Source organism: Dermacentor variabilis, chromosome 3 (genome assembly GCF_050947875.1).
Source record: "Dermacentor variabilis isolate Ectoservices chromosome 3, ASM5094787v1, whole genome shotgun sequence".
Lineage (NCBI taxonomy): Eukaryota > Metazoa > Arthropoda > Arachnida > Ixodida > Ixodidae > Dermacentor > Dermacentor variabilis.
Window position 1 is genome coordinate 103,787,704 of NC_134570.1, and position 16,780 is coordinate 103,804,483.

The 16,780-nt window shown below is 43.9% G+C and overlaps 1 protein-coding gene across 1 annotated transcript in view; it reads right to left on the reverse strand.

Moving 5' to 3' along the window:
* Positions 1–372: 372 nt before the first annotated feature.
* The window catches only part of LOC142574662 (uncharacterized), a 66,783-nt gene continuing 50,375 nt past the window's right edge, over positions 373–16,780 (reverse strand). The window contains exons 16-20 of the mRNA XM_075683698.1: positions 16,031–16,114; positions 12,533–12,695; positions 5,408–5,575; positions 1,185–1,319; positions 373–598 (exon numbers count right to left, since the gene is read on the reverse strand). Coding sequence (XP_075539813.1) covers positions 491–598; positions 1,185–1,319; positions 5,408–5,575; positions 12,533–12,695; positions 16,031–16,114 — 658 coding nt within the window. The 3' untranslated portion in view covers positions 373–490. The remainder of the gene's footprint in view (positions 599–1,184; positions 1,320–5,407; positions 5,576–12,532; positions 12,696–16,030; positions 16,115–16,780) is intronic.

Here is a 16,780-nt window from a genome sequence, read left to right on the forward strand (position 1 = left end):
TAGCATAACGTTCGCTTTATGCGTAAATCAAAATGCAGTTCTACTTCAAAAAATGACGCGGCGCCTATAGAAACTGTTATACGCAGCAAAATGTGCATGCGTCAGTTCGTTCTTTAGAAAAAAAGCGCGTATTCTGGCAAGTCATCGCTGTAAAAAACCTTCAGTTCAAGGCAATATCCCGACAACTGTGAAGGATATAAGCGAGGCGTTTCATCTCTAACTTGTTCGGGCACTGGTTTGGCAACAAGCGCCTGTGGGTTACGACGCCAAACAACGTTCAATACATCCATCAACATCGACGAAAAAAAACTGCAGTCTTGTAAAAGTTCTTTCAGGCGAAACGACGGAACAAAGGGACTAAATAGTTGTGTATCTATGTCAACGCCACAGGAGGGGCCTCCTCGCCTAACGTGTGATACAACTAAGCTATACGCCAAAAATAAAGCACAAACTGAATAAAACAATTTCCAGTGCCCCGGAGGGAGCCGTGTCATTGAGCAGGCGTCTGGCCACCGAGGAAGCCGGCCCTCTCCACCACGTTGACGGCCACAATGACCATGCTCATAACCACAATCTTGGCGAACATACCCAGGAGGAACTGAGGAAGAAAGATTACCACACAAAGGATGACTCAAATAACTGTACGATACACAGCTTTACGATCTGCACAAACTGCATGTGAGGAATTAAACTTTGTAAATACGAGCTCCAAGGCGCGCAACCACGAAAAAAGAAAAACTTATGTAAGTGTCTTACGCATGCTCATTGTCGTGACGATTGTGTAGATATTCCACCAATCGCCATCACAAGCGGTGAGTGGCAGAACGCTAGCTAATAATCAGGAAGTTCTGCTTCATAAGAGAAGTTTTGTGAATACGGGCCTTCGGGGCGTTTTCACAACGCAGGTTTTACGCTAGACCGATCCGTAAGAACAGACACTGTCTGATCCGGTTGACGTAAATGTTAACGGGAGCAGCTGACTTATATCGCAGCCAGTCCTTACAAACACTCAATCTGGCCTCGGGTGTCCTTTGGTTGTCGTTATGCTGTCAGAACGTTGCAATTCGCCAGAAGTGATTGCTCTGCCATATTGTGTTTATCGAGACTCTCCTAATTAGCAGAATTTTAAACACGTGTTGTTATGACTGCGCAGTTTCGACTAGCTAGTTGTCCTTGTTACCCACCAGCTTCCAGAAGGACACCCTCGAAAGCTCGTGCAATATGGCGAGTGGCACCGACGCAGGCATGATAAAGTTGCTGGAGGCGCCCACTATAACTGGGATAGCGTAGTAAGCCGGGTACATCTGCTTCAGCTCGGCCTGCAACGACGGAGAAAATTGCAGCGGCACCAAAGGGCACACACACACACACACACACACACACACACACACACACACACACACACACACACACACACACACACACACACACACACACACACACACACACACACACACACACACACACACACACACACACACACACACACACACACACACACACACACACACACACACACACACACACACACACACACACACAACACACACACACACACACACGCACGCACGCACGCACGCACGCACGCACACACACACACACACACACACACACACACGCGCACACACACACACACACACACACACACACACACACACACACACACACACACACACACACACACACACACACACGCACACACACACACAGGGAGAAATAATAGAACTCTGAGCCTATTGTTTGGGACTCGCAGCTCTTGGTCACATCACCGTTCACCCGCAATAACGTCTAAGGAAGTCCATGTGCAACTTCGGCCTCTCGCTGATTTGCCCTTTCGGCGGCCACCCACCTTTGGCGCTTATCGCGGCAGCGGTCGCAGACTACCCTCGTCAACTGCCGTAGACCAGAGCACCGTAACGTAAAGCTATACTAATCTGCTTCTGTTCAGTTTTATTCGTTAGCGTTGCGCCATTGGTCAAACATTTTGGGGGCAACACCCCATACACGAGACATCACGAAAACTGCAATAACTCGCCATCTCAGGACGACGTGTACGTATGCACTTGTCATGCATGATTAGGCCTGAAGAAAAGGAAAAAAAGAGAGGTTATTTTGTATTATTTTACGCTTTCGTCACCATTAGCATTCGGCGATTGTTTAAAATGTTTTTGGGCCACGCCTAGTTCGTCTTTCTATCACGCGACCTCACGAAAGCCGTGGAATGTTATCATGTGAAAGTGACGTGTACGGAATACATATCCGTTTTGGCGGCATAATTTTTATCCCCCGTAGCACGCCGCTGCGATCATCGACGAGCCACCGCAAGCTAAGAAAGAGTAAACAAACCAGTTGGAAACGACGACGTCGTTCTCCACATTCGGTTATCTATTTTCACTGCGCTAGCTCGACACCACCAAAACTCTCCCTTCTTCTGCGTAAGAAAACAACAAAAAGGTGGCATAAAGACAGTGCATTCTGCTAATCAATTCCATTCTTTTGCTGTACGGGGGAAAACATGTAACTGATAACGCAGTTATACTGATTAACCTTCAGGACATGGTGTACCCGTCTCTACACGTAAATGGTATATTTGAGGTTTCCTTGCTATTCATTCCGGGTTTATTAAAACAAATTTATTGTAAAATAGTGAAAGACGGGGACATTTCCCTCTGTAAGAGCATGGGCCATTTGAGAGCCTTTACTATAAGACCCTTTTCTTTTCATGGGTGTCACCATACTGCGTAGGCAGTGGCGCCATATATAGGCATTCGGCATGCTACCTTGGGCGAAAATTAATATCTCGGAACTGGTTCTGTCAAGAGAATTGATTGCGAGTGGATACGCCGTGCGAACTCAGCGGCTACAGTTCGCAGATTGAAATATGCGGCATAAGGTCATTAATTAAAAATACAATTAGCGTATTTACGTTAGTTATTCAATTGAACAATTTTATTTCTCGTAGAAGTAAAGGTCGCCTTATCGAGTAATTTAGATCAAGGGTTAGAATTGTGGCATCTGCCGTAGGTAACCTTCCGGTGCAACAAAATTTGATGTAGCTGAAACAAAAAACACTCTGTAGATCTGTTTGTTATATGTAGCGTATGGTTCTAACATGTGACATATCATGCCAGGTCGTATTCTGACGTTAGCCAGTGCTTTTTTAGTTTGTTAGCATTACGATTGTCAAATTGTAAAAAGGTGTGTATGTGTGTGTAGTCTGGGAAGCCGATCACGTGGCAAGGTATACACATATACACATATGTCAGGTGTACACATATATAAGGAGAAGGTAAGATCAATGGGCCAGTTGTCACTTGAAGAAATGAGGGCACAGTGGATGTGCTATCGTAAACGAAAATTTGCTTTATGCCAACAGTTTTGAGAGGCGAACTCTCTTCGTCAGGGCAGTTGCAATATATATAATGCTGGATTACCAACCGTAGTGATCGCTGTGTTGAGCAACGGCATCTGCCTCACACAGAAGGTTAACCTAGACGCAGCTAGCGATTTCAAGGTCACTAGACTTGAAATGCGCAAGAACGATGCCGGTGGCTGACGCAAATGTTTCATAGCGTCTGGCGCTTAAATGTTTGGGGTTGGTCGTACACAAGCACTCATGTTTTAGTGCCTACGGCAGTCAGAAGGTTCTGCAATTCACGCTGGCAATTCACGGGCACCGGTTCTCTTCGTCAAGTGAAATCCGATAGAACCAAAATAGTTCACAACATATACACACTCCGCGGCTGATGTTGCACGTCGAATCTTTGCGCAACCAAGAGAAATTGCCGCGTGCTGTATTTACCGCTGCACCAACAGGGTACACAGTGTTTCTTTGACGACCTTGTATTAACTGACATTGCGTAAATTTCACGTATAGAGAGCCAAAAAATCTACAGCCTGTCCTGCTGCTTGCGACGGCAACACGTTCAATGAGCGCCGCGCTGGCTCGCACAAGACAGAGAGGAGGAATGGCCCGTCACGCGCCCTTTCCTCCTCGCCCAATGAAAAGGTCTACACGGGAAGATTTTTTTTTTTTTGTGAAGTCGTCACTTCCCGGGAAAAACTGAGCTGATCGTTTCTGTACGTGCTCTAGCAAATCTGCGTGATTTTATTGCCAGATCCCAAGCATCACGTGAGCACTGAAGTACTGAGCGCACAGAAGCGGTACATAGAGCTTGTTTCAGATTGAAGGGCGCATGCGGAAAGTTGCTTGGTAAGAGATTTAGTTTTCGGCTGGATTTCGCTGTCAAAAACTGAAAGTGAGCGCTGCAGGAGAAATGTTTGAGAGTAGTTCGCGTAAATATTTGCATTAATATGCAGAGGCAGCGGTATACCGTCCATCAGATTAATATTAGAGTGAAGATAAGAAATATTATAGGAAAAACGAAGCAAGTTGGACTAAAATTCATGGGCCGTGAATTTTACCATGTCAGTACATCACTGACATCTTTCTGCAGATATTCAGGATTAGCTGCACCATTGACGTCACGATAATTACAGGAGTAATCCACGCAGGACCGGACTAACTACCCTTCTACTTTCCTCCCGTTTGGAATTTTTCAAATCGTGTACTTAGATTATGCTTAGGCGCAGGAAAATTAATTTGCTCCCTTGAAAGCGCACGAGAACCCATGTTAGGAGGACTTGAATGCGCCACAAACAGTTGTTGCGCAAATTATAATTCGCGTTAGGCGGCAGAGCTTCATGGCGCGGGATCAAATATCGGATGCGGCAGCCGCATTTCGATGGGGGGGGGGGGGGAGAGAAGTGCAGAAACGCCCGTGTGCCGTGAGTTGGATGCACGCTGAAGAACCCCAGGCAGTGGAAATTATTCTGGAGTCCGCCACTACAGCATGCCTCAATCATATCGTGGTTATGGCGCGCAAAAATCCAGAAATACAATTGTCAGCTAGGTAAAAGTTCTGAGAGTGAACTAAGCAGTCCTGTGTTCGGCAGCGGTCACATTCAATTTGCGAAACATAAAGGAAGGCCGGAAACGCAGAAATCGTTCGGTACCCTTCATTCATGTACACTTGTGGGCAAAAGTATGCGGACCACAGGGCTGCCGAAAAAACTAAATCTCTTTGCAATTCACAAGCATAAACTGAAATCCAGGAGTACACGGGAAAGTTCACAATGCCAAGCTTGGACTGCAGTCCTCAATTCCAAGTGGCGCTCACAGACAGAGGAAAAAATCGGCCTTATCACGCAATCCACGGTTCGTATACTTTTGCTCCCGGGTGTACCACCTGGTTTTTTCCTTGCCCTGTTTATTCTTGCGGCCATTCGAGTGCATACGTATGCCTACACTTTCATGTGCACGGTATCCGCATCGAACAGAAATAAACACAGTACAACGCCAAATTAGATGAACCACCACGCTCAGTTTTTTAGCGCAGAAGCTTACAATGCTTAGCACCATGGGCGCCATGATGTCGACGATGACCTGCTTGTCGGTGGTCTCAGCCAGGACCGACGCAGCGAACGCCAGCATGGCTTGCACCTCCAGCACGCTGCGCTCCTCCCAGGACACCACGGACACAGACTCAAACACCTCGTTTGGAATACCGTGGGTCTGCGAAAGAATACCAGCACAAAAGAAAAATAAAGGTAGGCAAAACCTTGCGTCCTGACGGCTCGTAGAAGGCGAACGAGTGACCTAGTTTTTAACGGTATTCTGAACAACCGGCAGAACAATGGAACGACACCGTAAAAATTAATATGTGAATCTGCAAAGGAGGATATTGGCATTTGACCAGGCAAAATGGAGCGGGCTCACAGGGTATAGGTGGAGAAACATGTGACCACGTACGCGCGATTGTCGGGAAATATGTGAATTTTAAGGACAAGAGCGGAATGTTGAGAAGCGCCCACAAGCTACAAAAATTGGTATCAACTCGAGTTGGGATAGGGAACGTTCCGGCCAGAAATTAGATAATAGGAAAGAAAGTGCGCGATTTTGCAAAAGTTGAACGAAAGGCAGGAGAAAAGTATCAGCTGATTTTTGATAAACTTCCCCTCGGTGACACCGAGGAGTGTGCGAACGACACCGTGGTAGCTTACCTACGAGGTCACAAACCACGTGGCAGAACTGAATGACGCAAAAATTATGGCGCGCGACTGTCAATCATTGCGTCCTATTTGCGAAGTATCGTTACTAAAGAAGACATACTCTGCACGTTCATCGAGTGCTGTAGCGCCGACTTAGTCCTCGGTACAGAGACGCGGTTTACCCCTGATGACCTGGATAGTGCGCTCACGCTATCCACTGATTTCAACACCTTTAGGAAGGACGGAATGGATCAGTGTGACGGCGTCGTCATGACTGCTGTAAAAAAAAGTAATTCTCAGGCACAATTCTTTGATACGTATACACACTTTGACTTTATGTGGATTATATTGAAATTGTCACCGGCTGTTTCTTGTATCGCCCGCGTGTGCTATCGTGCACCAGATGCTGCTATTCAATTTGTCGGTGATTTGAACGAGCAATGCAATGATCCACCACTGCCGGTAATATAAGCCGGTGATATTATTTACCCTAAACAATAAACTGCCGGACCCGCACATACGTTGGCGGTATAAGAAGAAATTAATGTACGGAATTTTTAATAAAATTTTCTTGTTTAACTTGACTGAAATGGTTTCTCTCCCTAGACGTGGAAATTCTTTCTGGATTTGTTTTTGCTACTTAGCCTGACAATGTGTGCGTTGAAGGACTGTAATGTATCAGTGACCATATTGAATTGGATTTATTGATAGGAAAGGCAGAGAGGTCGACCTGAGCTAGTGCGCTCTAGTCTGCTACTCTGCACTGGGGAAGAGAAAAGGGGAGTGAAAGTACTTGGATGGATTGTGATGATAAGAGAAGTGGTGAGTGCTTATGTACATGAGACGGTTGCCTTGCTCGAGCCGCTCGTCGAGCTTGGTGTCCTGCAGAAACTTCAACAATACTTTTGTTGCACGTATTGAAGTTGCAGTGTCAGGCCATGGGCCGAGGATAGCTTCCTCCGACAGTGGTTTCCTGCCAACGCTGGCTAAGAAACTGTCTAACACCTTCGCTCCAGCATATATGCTGGGCAGTCGCACAGTAGGTGTTTCAGTGTTTCAGGCGTCTGGCAGTGATCACAATCAGGGCTGTTCGATTGGCCGATGAGGTGCGCGTAGCGACGGGTGAAAGCAACGCCGAGCCGAATCCTGTGTAGCAATGATGTTTTGCTCCGTGTAAGCTTCGGGGGCAAACAGAATTTACCGTCTGGGTCAATCATGTGTAGACGTCTGTGAATGTTGTCATAGTGGGCTCTGTAAGCTTTTGTAAGGTCCTGCATGAGTGCCTTGATCATGGAGTTGGTGTCAGGTCGCGAGTAGGCAATCCGTACTTCATCAAAGGAAGAGGACGCCGATCTTGCCTCACTGTCAGCGAGTTCATTGCCAAAAACACCACAATGACTAGGCACCCATTGAAAGATGATCACGTGGCCACTTAACTCGGCACTGTGATGAAGTTCGACGATTTCCAGCACGAGCAGGTAGTATGGTCCTTTTTTAAAAAAACATTTTAGCACCTGTAGCGCTGATTTGGCATCGCACAATATCGTCCATTTATGAGGTGTCTGCGTTCTCATAAAACGGACAGCCTCCCGTATTCCCACAACTTGCTGGCTCGCTTGCTCGCAGTGACCATAATGTTTTGTACCATAAAATTATGCGGAAGGTTGAGAAGCCAGAAAAACGAAAAACAATTACATATGACTACAAACGGGCAGACATTGTGCAACTTGTTTTCAATTTGTCATCCTTCGCAGAGCACTTCTTAACCACGTACCGGGATCGTAATACTACCAAAACTGCCGCATGGTCCATGAGAAGCTCCTTCAACTAAAGGATCAGTACATTCCTAAATCACAATCACGTCATCAGCCCATAGCAAATGGTTCACGTCGCCCGTAAAGCGACGCCTCAACAAAAAGAAACGCTTTTATGCGAAAGCAAAGCTGTCGGACTCTGATGGCGATTGGGAACAGTACCGGAAGCAAGCGAGCCAGCAAGCATGTGAATAAAGAAACAGAAACAGGTGAAGATGATTTTTTTAAATATTTACCTGCACTGCTAACTAACCAAATATAATAATATGTTTTGGAAAGCCGTTATTCCTAGAGTTTCCTCTGGAAATTCTAGTAATTTAGCTAAGGACGGTGACCCTTTATCGCAATAGGAGGCTGCAGAAGAGTTAAACTTATTTTTAGTTCTGTGTTAGCTTAGGAAAAGCCCATTCCCTCTGATTTTAAAGTTTGAAACTATTGATGCCGGCATGAGTGGCATGGTGACCACGCATGACCGAATCGAATTAAATATTGACCGCCTCACAAATAACTCATAACCTGGTCCAGACGGTGTATGCCATAAATTGTTCAAAATAACAAAACATATCATATCACAGAGGTTCGCAGCTATTTTTCAACAATATATTGACACAGGGTGCATACCCGACTATTGAAAAATTGTTAGTATGACTCCGGTATTCAAATCTGGCAATTTCTCTAACCTGTTTCTATAACCAGTATACCGTGAAAATTACTTGAAGACATCATATCATGTGCCATAATGAAGTATTAGACTGACAACAACTTTTTTTCTTGCAAACCAACATGGTTTGCAAGACACATCTTGCTGCTGATGCATCTTTACTAATTGATGCAATATTTATCGATTTCGCCAAGGCATTTCATAAGGTCCGTCCCTCCTATTTGAGGATGAACCTAGACAGTCTTAACATAAACCACAGCATTGCCAACTGGATAACTAATTTTTATGTAACCGCTATCAGTTTGTTTCTGTAATTGAATGTTCTTCATTATCCCTAGTTAAATACAGGTACCGCTAGGCTCAGCACCTCGTCAGATTATGTTTCTTATTAACAATAACGACTTAACTAAAATCACACATATAGTACTCGATTATTTGCTGACGACTGTGTAATTTATAGACAGGTAACTAACAGCGGTGACAGTACCACTTTCCAAGGAAACCTAGACAGCATTACCATTTAGTATGATCAATGACAGATGAAAATTAACGCTTCTAAGACCAAACTCATAACGCTTACGACTGCTGCTAAGCTCCTGCGCATTTCTTATGCATTAATACGATGCCCATTGAGTACGATTCTTCGTTAAAATGCTTAGGCGTGCATTTTTCTGCCGACCTAACACGTAATTCCCACCTAGGCACAATAACTATATAAAGCATCCAAAGCACCCCGATTCGTAAGACGTCACTCACATCAAGCTAACTGACAGACTAAACTTCTGCGCATACTTCTCTACTTCGCTCAAAAATAGCATATGCGTCATTCATTTGACACCCGCAGAAGATGTACTTAATTATTAAACTAGAGTCATTTCAGAATTAAGCTGGCCGATTGACAACAAGAAATTACTCACTTCATTCCCGTATGACGGATATCGAAGCATCGCTTAACCTTAAAGCACTTGAGAAACGAAGGCTGTTTACATTCAGACTGGGATACATAGCGCAAGAAATGACACAGGGACAAGCAGAACACAGGACGAGCGCTTAGCGCTCGTCCTGTGTTCTGCTTGTTTCTGTGTTATTTTTTGCGCTATGTATCCCAGTCTGAATGTATCCCACCAACACGCCCAAACTTCTTCCCAGCTGTTTACAGTGTTATCTAACTTACACAGACTTCATGACAATTACTTGTAATTCAAAACATCTTATACATATGGAGCGCTCACCGCATTTTTATGTGCCTTGATCGCAATTATAGTGTTTATGGTCAGTGCACGCGTACTAACCTTCTGAATTACTCACCATTATTTGTTGTTTAGCGTCATTCGAATAATTTACCACATGGCGTTGTCTTCCTAACAAACCATGACAAATTTGTACGAAAGTTGAATAGTTCTTTGACCTACCCATAATAGTCGTGTTCAAATTTCAATGTTTACTGCTTTGTTTTTCTTTGTATATGCCGACGTTCATTGCATGTCGATTCGTATAAGTGTTGCTGCTTGCGACTAGATATTTCTTTTACTCTAACCCCCCTGAATGAGCCTTTAGCGTATGTGTATAAAAAGATTACGTTCACGCGTAATGCTGACATCTGCACTGGATCCCTCAAAATTTTGTTGACCGTCTTTATCGTTTGACACGACACTGTGGGCAAGATTTATGAAAGCGAAGTTGTTCTTTGCGCTTTCCCCCAGTCTATGGGTGCTGGCAGCCAAGCCAAGTAGGTGTAGTTTAAGGTCTTAGAGAGGCTTCCGCTGAATAAATTAATTCCGTGTCAAATGGTGGGCTTTGAGCTATGGTCTCGCAGCTCAATAACCTGATGCTCTAGCCACGAGGGCAGAGGTTCATTCATGGTATGAATGAATTACAATCTTACCCCTTCTTACATCATGATATTGTAGCGTGCTCGTTATTGGCCAGTTTTACTAACATCAATATATTTGGCATCCGCCCGGGTCGGAACAGAAGAAAACAGAGAATGTACCATTTTTAGCCGGAGCACAATAAGTCACTCGTCATGGCATCGTCGTTGCAGTTCTCTGATATTATGTGGCGTAAAACACGTGCGCTTGGCTCAAACAGACATGTCTCTGTGATCTGGTAGCATATTTAATAAATACAAATGATGCTGTCCTCTACCCAACTACCGGCAGAATGCTTCGTACAACAATGTTTCCAAAAGTGTGTGGGCCCCGCATAACGTTTGGCCTGCTACTATCTAATGTTTTATCGGCCCAATCATTCTCCTCATGAGCTACTTCAGTATTTTAGCAGCCAGTCCGAAGCAGCCATGTAATTTACTTATTCGTGCGCAATACTTATGTATCCTTGCGCATACGACTGTTAAGGGTCCGGTGCGCTCGCACCACAGCCCGTAAAAATTGATAGCTTTTACTTTGCCGAAAATGCTCTGCCATTAATGTGCCCAACGGCCTCACATGAACTGCATGGTCTGGCAGCAGTGCTGAAACGTCACCCCTATCGCCGTGCCAATTATGATCTGGCAAGGCTGTTTACTCCTGTGTAATGCCAACAGCGGCGTTTTCATTCGGATCACATGCACCTGCCTTGTTAGCTGTAATTGAGTTACAGAAGGCTTATGAATTTTTTGATCCGCTGTTCGCGCACCATATTTATTCAAGTGCTCGAAATGGTGCCCAAGTTGTGTTTAAGAAGCAATACACATTTGCTATAGTTTCGAGTGAAATTCATTATAGAGTGCTACAGCTGTCTCCACATTTGGCATGCAGATTTGGCATCTCAGACAGTAATTTGTAAACCGGACTTCCCTTGTAGCATTCCTAGACATGCACGCAATGAGCGCTCAATGGATCGGTTGATCAGCCGGAAGATAAAGCTTTCTGCAGTGCCATACATAAGTTTGCACCCTCTGTATTCACTATGCTAATCAGATCCAAGCTTAACGTTCGGCAAAATGTGTGTCTATGAAGTTATTCGACGCTAGATCGGATGAACTCGCCGCCCGTAGTGGTCCTGCGGGACAAAGTTGGTATATATTGCTCCTCACGTCATCTGCTTGCCTGCAGTTTTCTACGAACGTATCTCTTGTAAAGCATGTTTGCTCCGTGGTAGTAGATCAGCCATCATAGCTTCTCTTTTTCGTAGACGAGGAGAAGCATAGAGCCACGCATACTGTCTTCTTTGTGCTCTAATAAGGTCATTCATTGTTCTTGATGAATGCTACGTACGTTATATATCGCACCCGTCGTTGGCCACAAAAAAAAAAAAATTGTAGTGGCTCACCAGTTCCAGCGAATAACGCAAGCCGTTTCATAACGTTCTAAACAAATCAAGTGGTCGCGGCAGAGTTGCGGAACTCCAATACGGTGGTGTGAAAATTGTCCACCCTAAAACAATATAATTAAGCTTCTGGAGCTATCGTGTAATACAAACGAAATTAGCCGTGTAGTTACATGACTGTCATTGTGGAATGTGTTTATGATGGGACAGCGGAATAACTATTTTGCCATGCTTAAGGTGATTACGACAGAATATAATGCTGACATGCACAAAAAGCACTATAAACGACTTGTAAAAAACCGAAATTGTATGAGTAAGTGCCAGTTCTCGGCTGCCTGAGAGTATGGGTTCCTATCCCGTGTAACACGTTGGTTCCGCGCTTCTCGCGTAGAAAACAAATCTTCTGACCGAAGGGAGCATGTATTTCTACCTCACCGCATTCGAAGCGTTTCATCGTTCGAAAATTGGCATAAACTGATGAAAGTGAAGCGCAGCCGTCAACGTTGCCGTGCGCCATAAGTAGACCACGTATCCACACTGATGCACCGATATACCTTCAGTTCGATCTCACGGCGAGCAGCTAAAAACGAAAAACATTGGGCGTCTGTGCAGCGGAGTTGCTCGGTGAAAACAGCTCTAATAGGTGAATAGCCATCGTTTGGCACCATAAAGTACTCATAGCATGCTGGAAGAGCGTAGGTATCGCCCTGTACCTAGAATGCCACGCTCAACATACCTGTAGCAGCCTCGAGGCCGCCTGAGTCGCTCCTAGTAGGATCAGAATTCCCCAGGGCAGGGTCTCCCAGACGTGGCGCAGAAACTCAAAGGCGGCTCGAATGCAAGATGTCAGGACACTCGTCGCTAGCATCATGGAAGCCAATGCGCCCACCACAGCCATCCTGGGCACGAAAACCAGTCGTTGTCCCGAAAACACGAGGACATTTCTGTCCCGAATTTTGGCTGCCGTGAATTGAGCTGTTCAGCCGTGTTCTGTAGTTGAAAAATGGAATGTAATATATTCCGAGTGTTTGCTTAACCAAGATTTCGCCTGATGAAAACCACATGAAGCGCTTGTGATTTGCTTCCACAAATTACGGTATGCGCCCAACTGCATAAGTCAGCTACGATCTCGTAAGCTTGATGCATAAATTAATGTGATTAGAACAGCTTACAGCGTGACATGTTCACGTGGACGCCATGGTAAAAAAAAGTAGCAGTGCCTTTAGAGCTCATCCTGCATGAGTCAATTAGGAATCAGTCCATGTGATGAATTTGCTGCTTCGTCGCATTCATTATCTTTAAATTTATAGTCTTTTGTTTCTGGGCGTACTCTCGGGGGTGGGTAAGCGTCTGCTGGACAGGATAAAGTACACCTTCTTGGAATAACTCATGGAGGCTAAATAAGTTGGGTGTTAATCCCATGAAAAAAAATTTCGTATCCTTCACTGCCAGAAATCCTGAAAGAAAGACTTCGCCCTCTCATGAAAGATCACATTTTGTACTTCCAGTCAGCTTCTAGCTTTTTCCGCACTAGTTTTATAATAATAATAATAATAATAATAATAATAATAATAATAATAATAATAATAATAATAATAATAATAATAATAATAATAATAATAATAATAATAATAATAATAATAATAATAATAATAATAATAATAATAATAATAATAATAATAATCCTGGTTACGCCCACTGCAGGGCAAAGGCCTCTCCGATACTTCTCCAACTACCCCGGTCATCTACTAATTGTGGCCATGTTCCTGCAAAGTAGTTCCGCAATTGTTTAGTGTTGGTTAAAGCTACAGAAATAACTGACAGTATTCAGGCGCCTGAAGTTTCACCATGGTGCTCGCTCTTTCATGTAAGCGCGCTAGACGTCTTTCCTCTTGAGGAAACTGACTTTAGTATTCAAAATTAGCATGAGATGTAAGGGAATGTTATAATTCTTGAATACTACGTGAAAGGCTTCCGTCACAATGGACCACGCAGAGTCCTGCCCAAGCATGGATACTAAACGTACGTTTCTTGATAACCATAAGAGTGGCACAACAGCTGTTACTATAGTATTGCATTCTTTGGATGTGTGCGTGGAATTCGCCTCGACGCTGTATCAGCATGAGTAAAACATAAATAGGGTAAGCTTCCCTCACAGAAATCTTAGTCGTCCAAGACGAATGACATTGCATGATTAGTGCTCTCGCATAATATCAAAATCTCCGACATTGCTTTGGTCATGATAGAGTGTGGTATTCACAAAGCCTTAGTTTGTAATTTTACAAGTCACTTGTAGTTTGTTATTCACTTCAGTTGTACTTCTGAATGTCGTTAACCGTCCTTTAAGAATAATTATTGTCACGCACACATTGTTCTGCTTTTCGCCAGTCACAGTTTCTTGCCGGGTTATCACTGTTGTCAACGCATTACTTGGTAAAGAAGCGCATACTGTTTCCGATACTTCTGGAATGTTGTCGCTGATTGTAGTGCAAAAAATTTTGTCTAATCAGATAAGGCGTGCACAGCCAATAGTGCCCTGCGCTATTTCAGAGGGATCGCTGGTGCTCGAGTACATTTCACAATGTACGAAAATGTCACGCGCGCCGTCCGACTAGAGAAAATGTTTCGCTATGAAATCAGCTACAACATTCAATAACTTTCAAATACAATATAGGCAGGTTATGTGCCGAGCAATAGTTTGATAAGTGACCATTCGGTGAAAAATAGTCGCCTGTAAAAAGCAACACGATGTACGCGTGAAATTATTAAGGGGGGATGGTAGGCAAGTACTATCCGAAAAGCGTGTTTCCAATTTCCGCTACTGAAAATGTTTCATATACTAAAGAATATATCCTACAAATTTCATGCCGGAACTACCATTAGAAGTGCTTTAAGCGTGGCGCCAGATTTATACCTTCCTGCTATAAAAATTGGCATGGCTTCTTAGTGATGGGGCACAACTGCTGCTTGAAAAGAGCTAGGAACGTGGCAAGAAACGTTTTTTTTTCTTTTTTGCTTTTACAATTGATATTTGTGGCTTTATAACAGATTCTAGCTTTCCGGATTTTTGAACATCCGCTGAAAAAAATGACATTACTGCTGGCGGGAGTGCGCCTGCCTGAGCATAGGCGATTTTGTTCCTATTAGTTCAAATTCTCTAAACTTCGTAATACAAACAGAGTTTTCGTGTTCGCATGCAATACTCAGAAGACAGGGATGCCTCGTCGTTTCCCATAAAATGCGAAGAAGAAAGCGCAGATTCCGTGTCAACGTTGTTGACGCGGGGCCGAGCCTCGCTCATGAGGACGAGACTTACGAAGATCGCTGGTGTCTCGCTCAGTTCGTCAAAAGCGATCCAAAGCAATGACTGGTAAACGATGTAGAAAGTTATATATGTCTCTGATGATCAAAGTTTGGGCTCGGTGGTTCACAATTGAACACTTACACGTGATTTCTGCTGAACAGTGTTCTTGCGTACAAAAGGAACGTTATGTCCGCAACTATACCAAAATGTTCCAGCGCAATATTTTGGCCAACTTTACGTAAGTTCTCTAATGCATCTACGGTACCAAACAATTATGTTGCATTAAGTTGACTTTACTAACATAAAAGGTATTCTTGCTAAATTGTCTATAATTAGGGATGTCAATGTTGAAAAAAACTTACCTTGAAGGGAATTACGATGTTAATGTAATTCCTTTTGTTCAGTGAAAAGGCCACTTATTGAACAACAGAAGTTCTGAACGCCTTATTTGGATCAGTTATTTTTTTACACGTTCCTCGCCGAAAGTAATAAACTAGATAGAGATAAAAGGTTACAATTACAACACTTCTCAATATGTTTAGGCGACACTTGGTACGCATAACGAGGTACGCTTTTGCTAAGCATTTGGAAATGAAAACAAATTTATTAGACTAACTTGAGAAAACTACAAGGTCGCCAACCTTGATCCCATGAACAACCAATCACCATGATCCTACCATTGCCGCTTGATGGCGTGAAGTGCTTGGCGTCAATCGGGTCGCTCAGAGTTTACCATAAGCACAATAAGCGCAATCTGCACTAAGTAAATTCAAGCTTAACTAGAGTTAACGTCCAACCAATAATGTTAAAATTATATTATTGGTTGCACCATGGCGCATTATTACATCATAGATAGCTCCGTACTTACTACATATATATTTTTTGAACCAAGAGCGGGGACAATCAACTTAAGAATGCATGGTGGCTTACCTCTGTTCGAGGCCGAGCACGAGTGAAGGCGCGTACGACAGCGTAATGATGGCCAGGTACGTGGCGCATGCGAACTCCACACCTCTGCGAATACAACAACGCTACACGTCAGACACCAAGAAAGGCCCTAAAGCGAACATCGCTGCCGCTATGACGTCAGGTTTCGCGCCAGTTATGATAGTGCCAGACCTTTAACGTTGTGGCACCCGTTGCTCATCAAACCACAATTATCTTGCCAGCTAAAAATACCGAGAGCTTTTCTTGAACAATCAGAATGACGTAATTACGTCACCTTTCATAATTTTTGGAAGAAATTACGTAAGCAATGTAATACTGAAACTGAAGGCGTCCGATATAACAACGATAACGTGAGCAGCTACACCACCAAAGTGAAACGTAAGCGCGTATGCCTTGCCAGTTTTGCGGGAAACTATTTAACAACAACACACGCGCACACAATTGCTTCTACTAGAAACCGAACATTTGTGCATTTTTAATACAGAAACGTGACTACAATGACATCAACAAGTCCAGTGACAATTTGTAATCTAATGCCCGGCCGCCTGGACAATAGTTGCCAGCGAGCGCAACTGGTCAGCGATGCGTAGACTTACGAGCATAGCATTCATTCACAAAATATATAATGCGCAGAATACAATAAATACAAACATTAGAAAACGACTCAAAACTGAAGCAAACCGGCGGCATGTATGAAAAACACAAATATGTACAAAAGCCACTTCAAGAGCA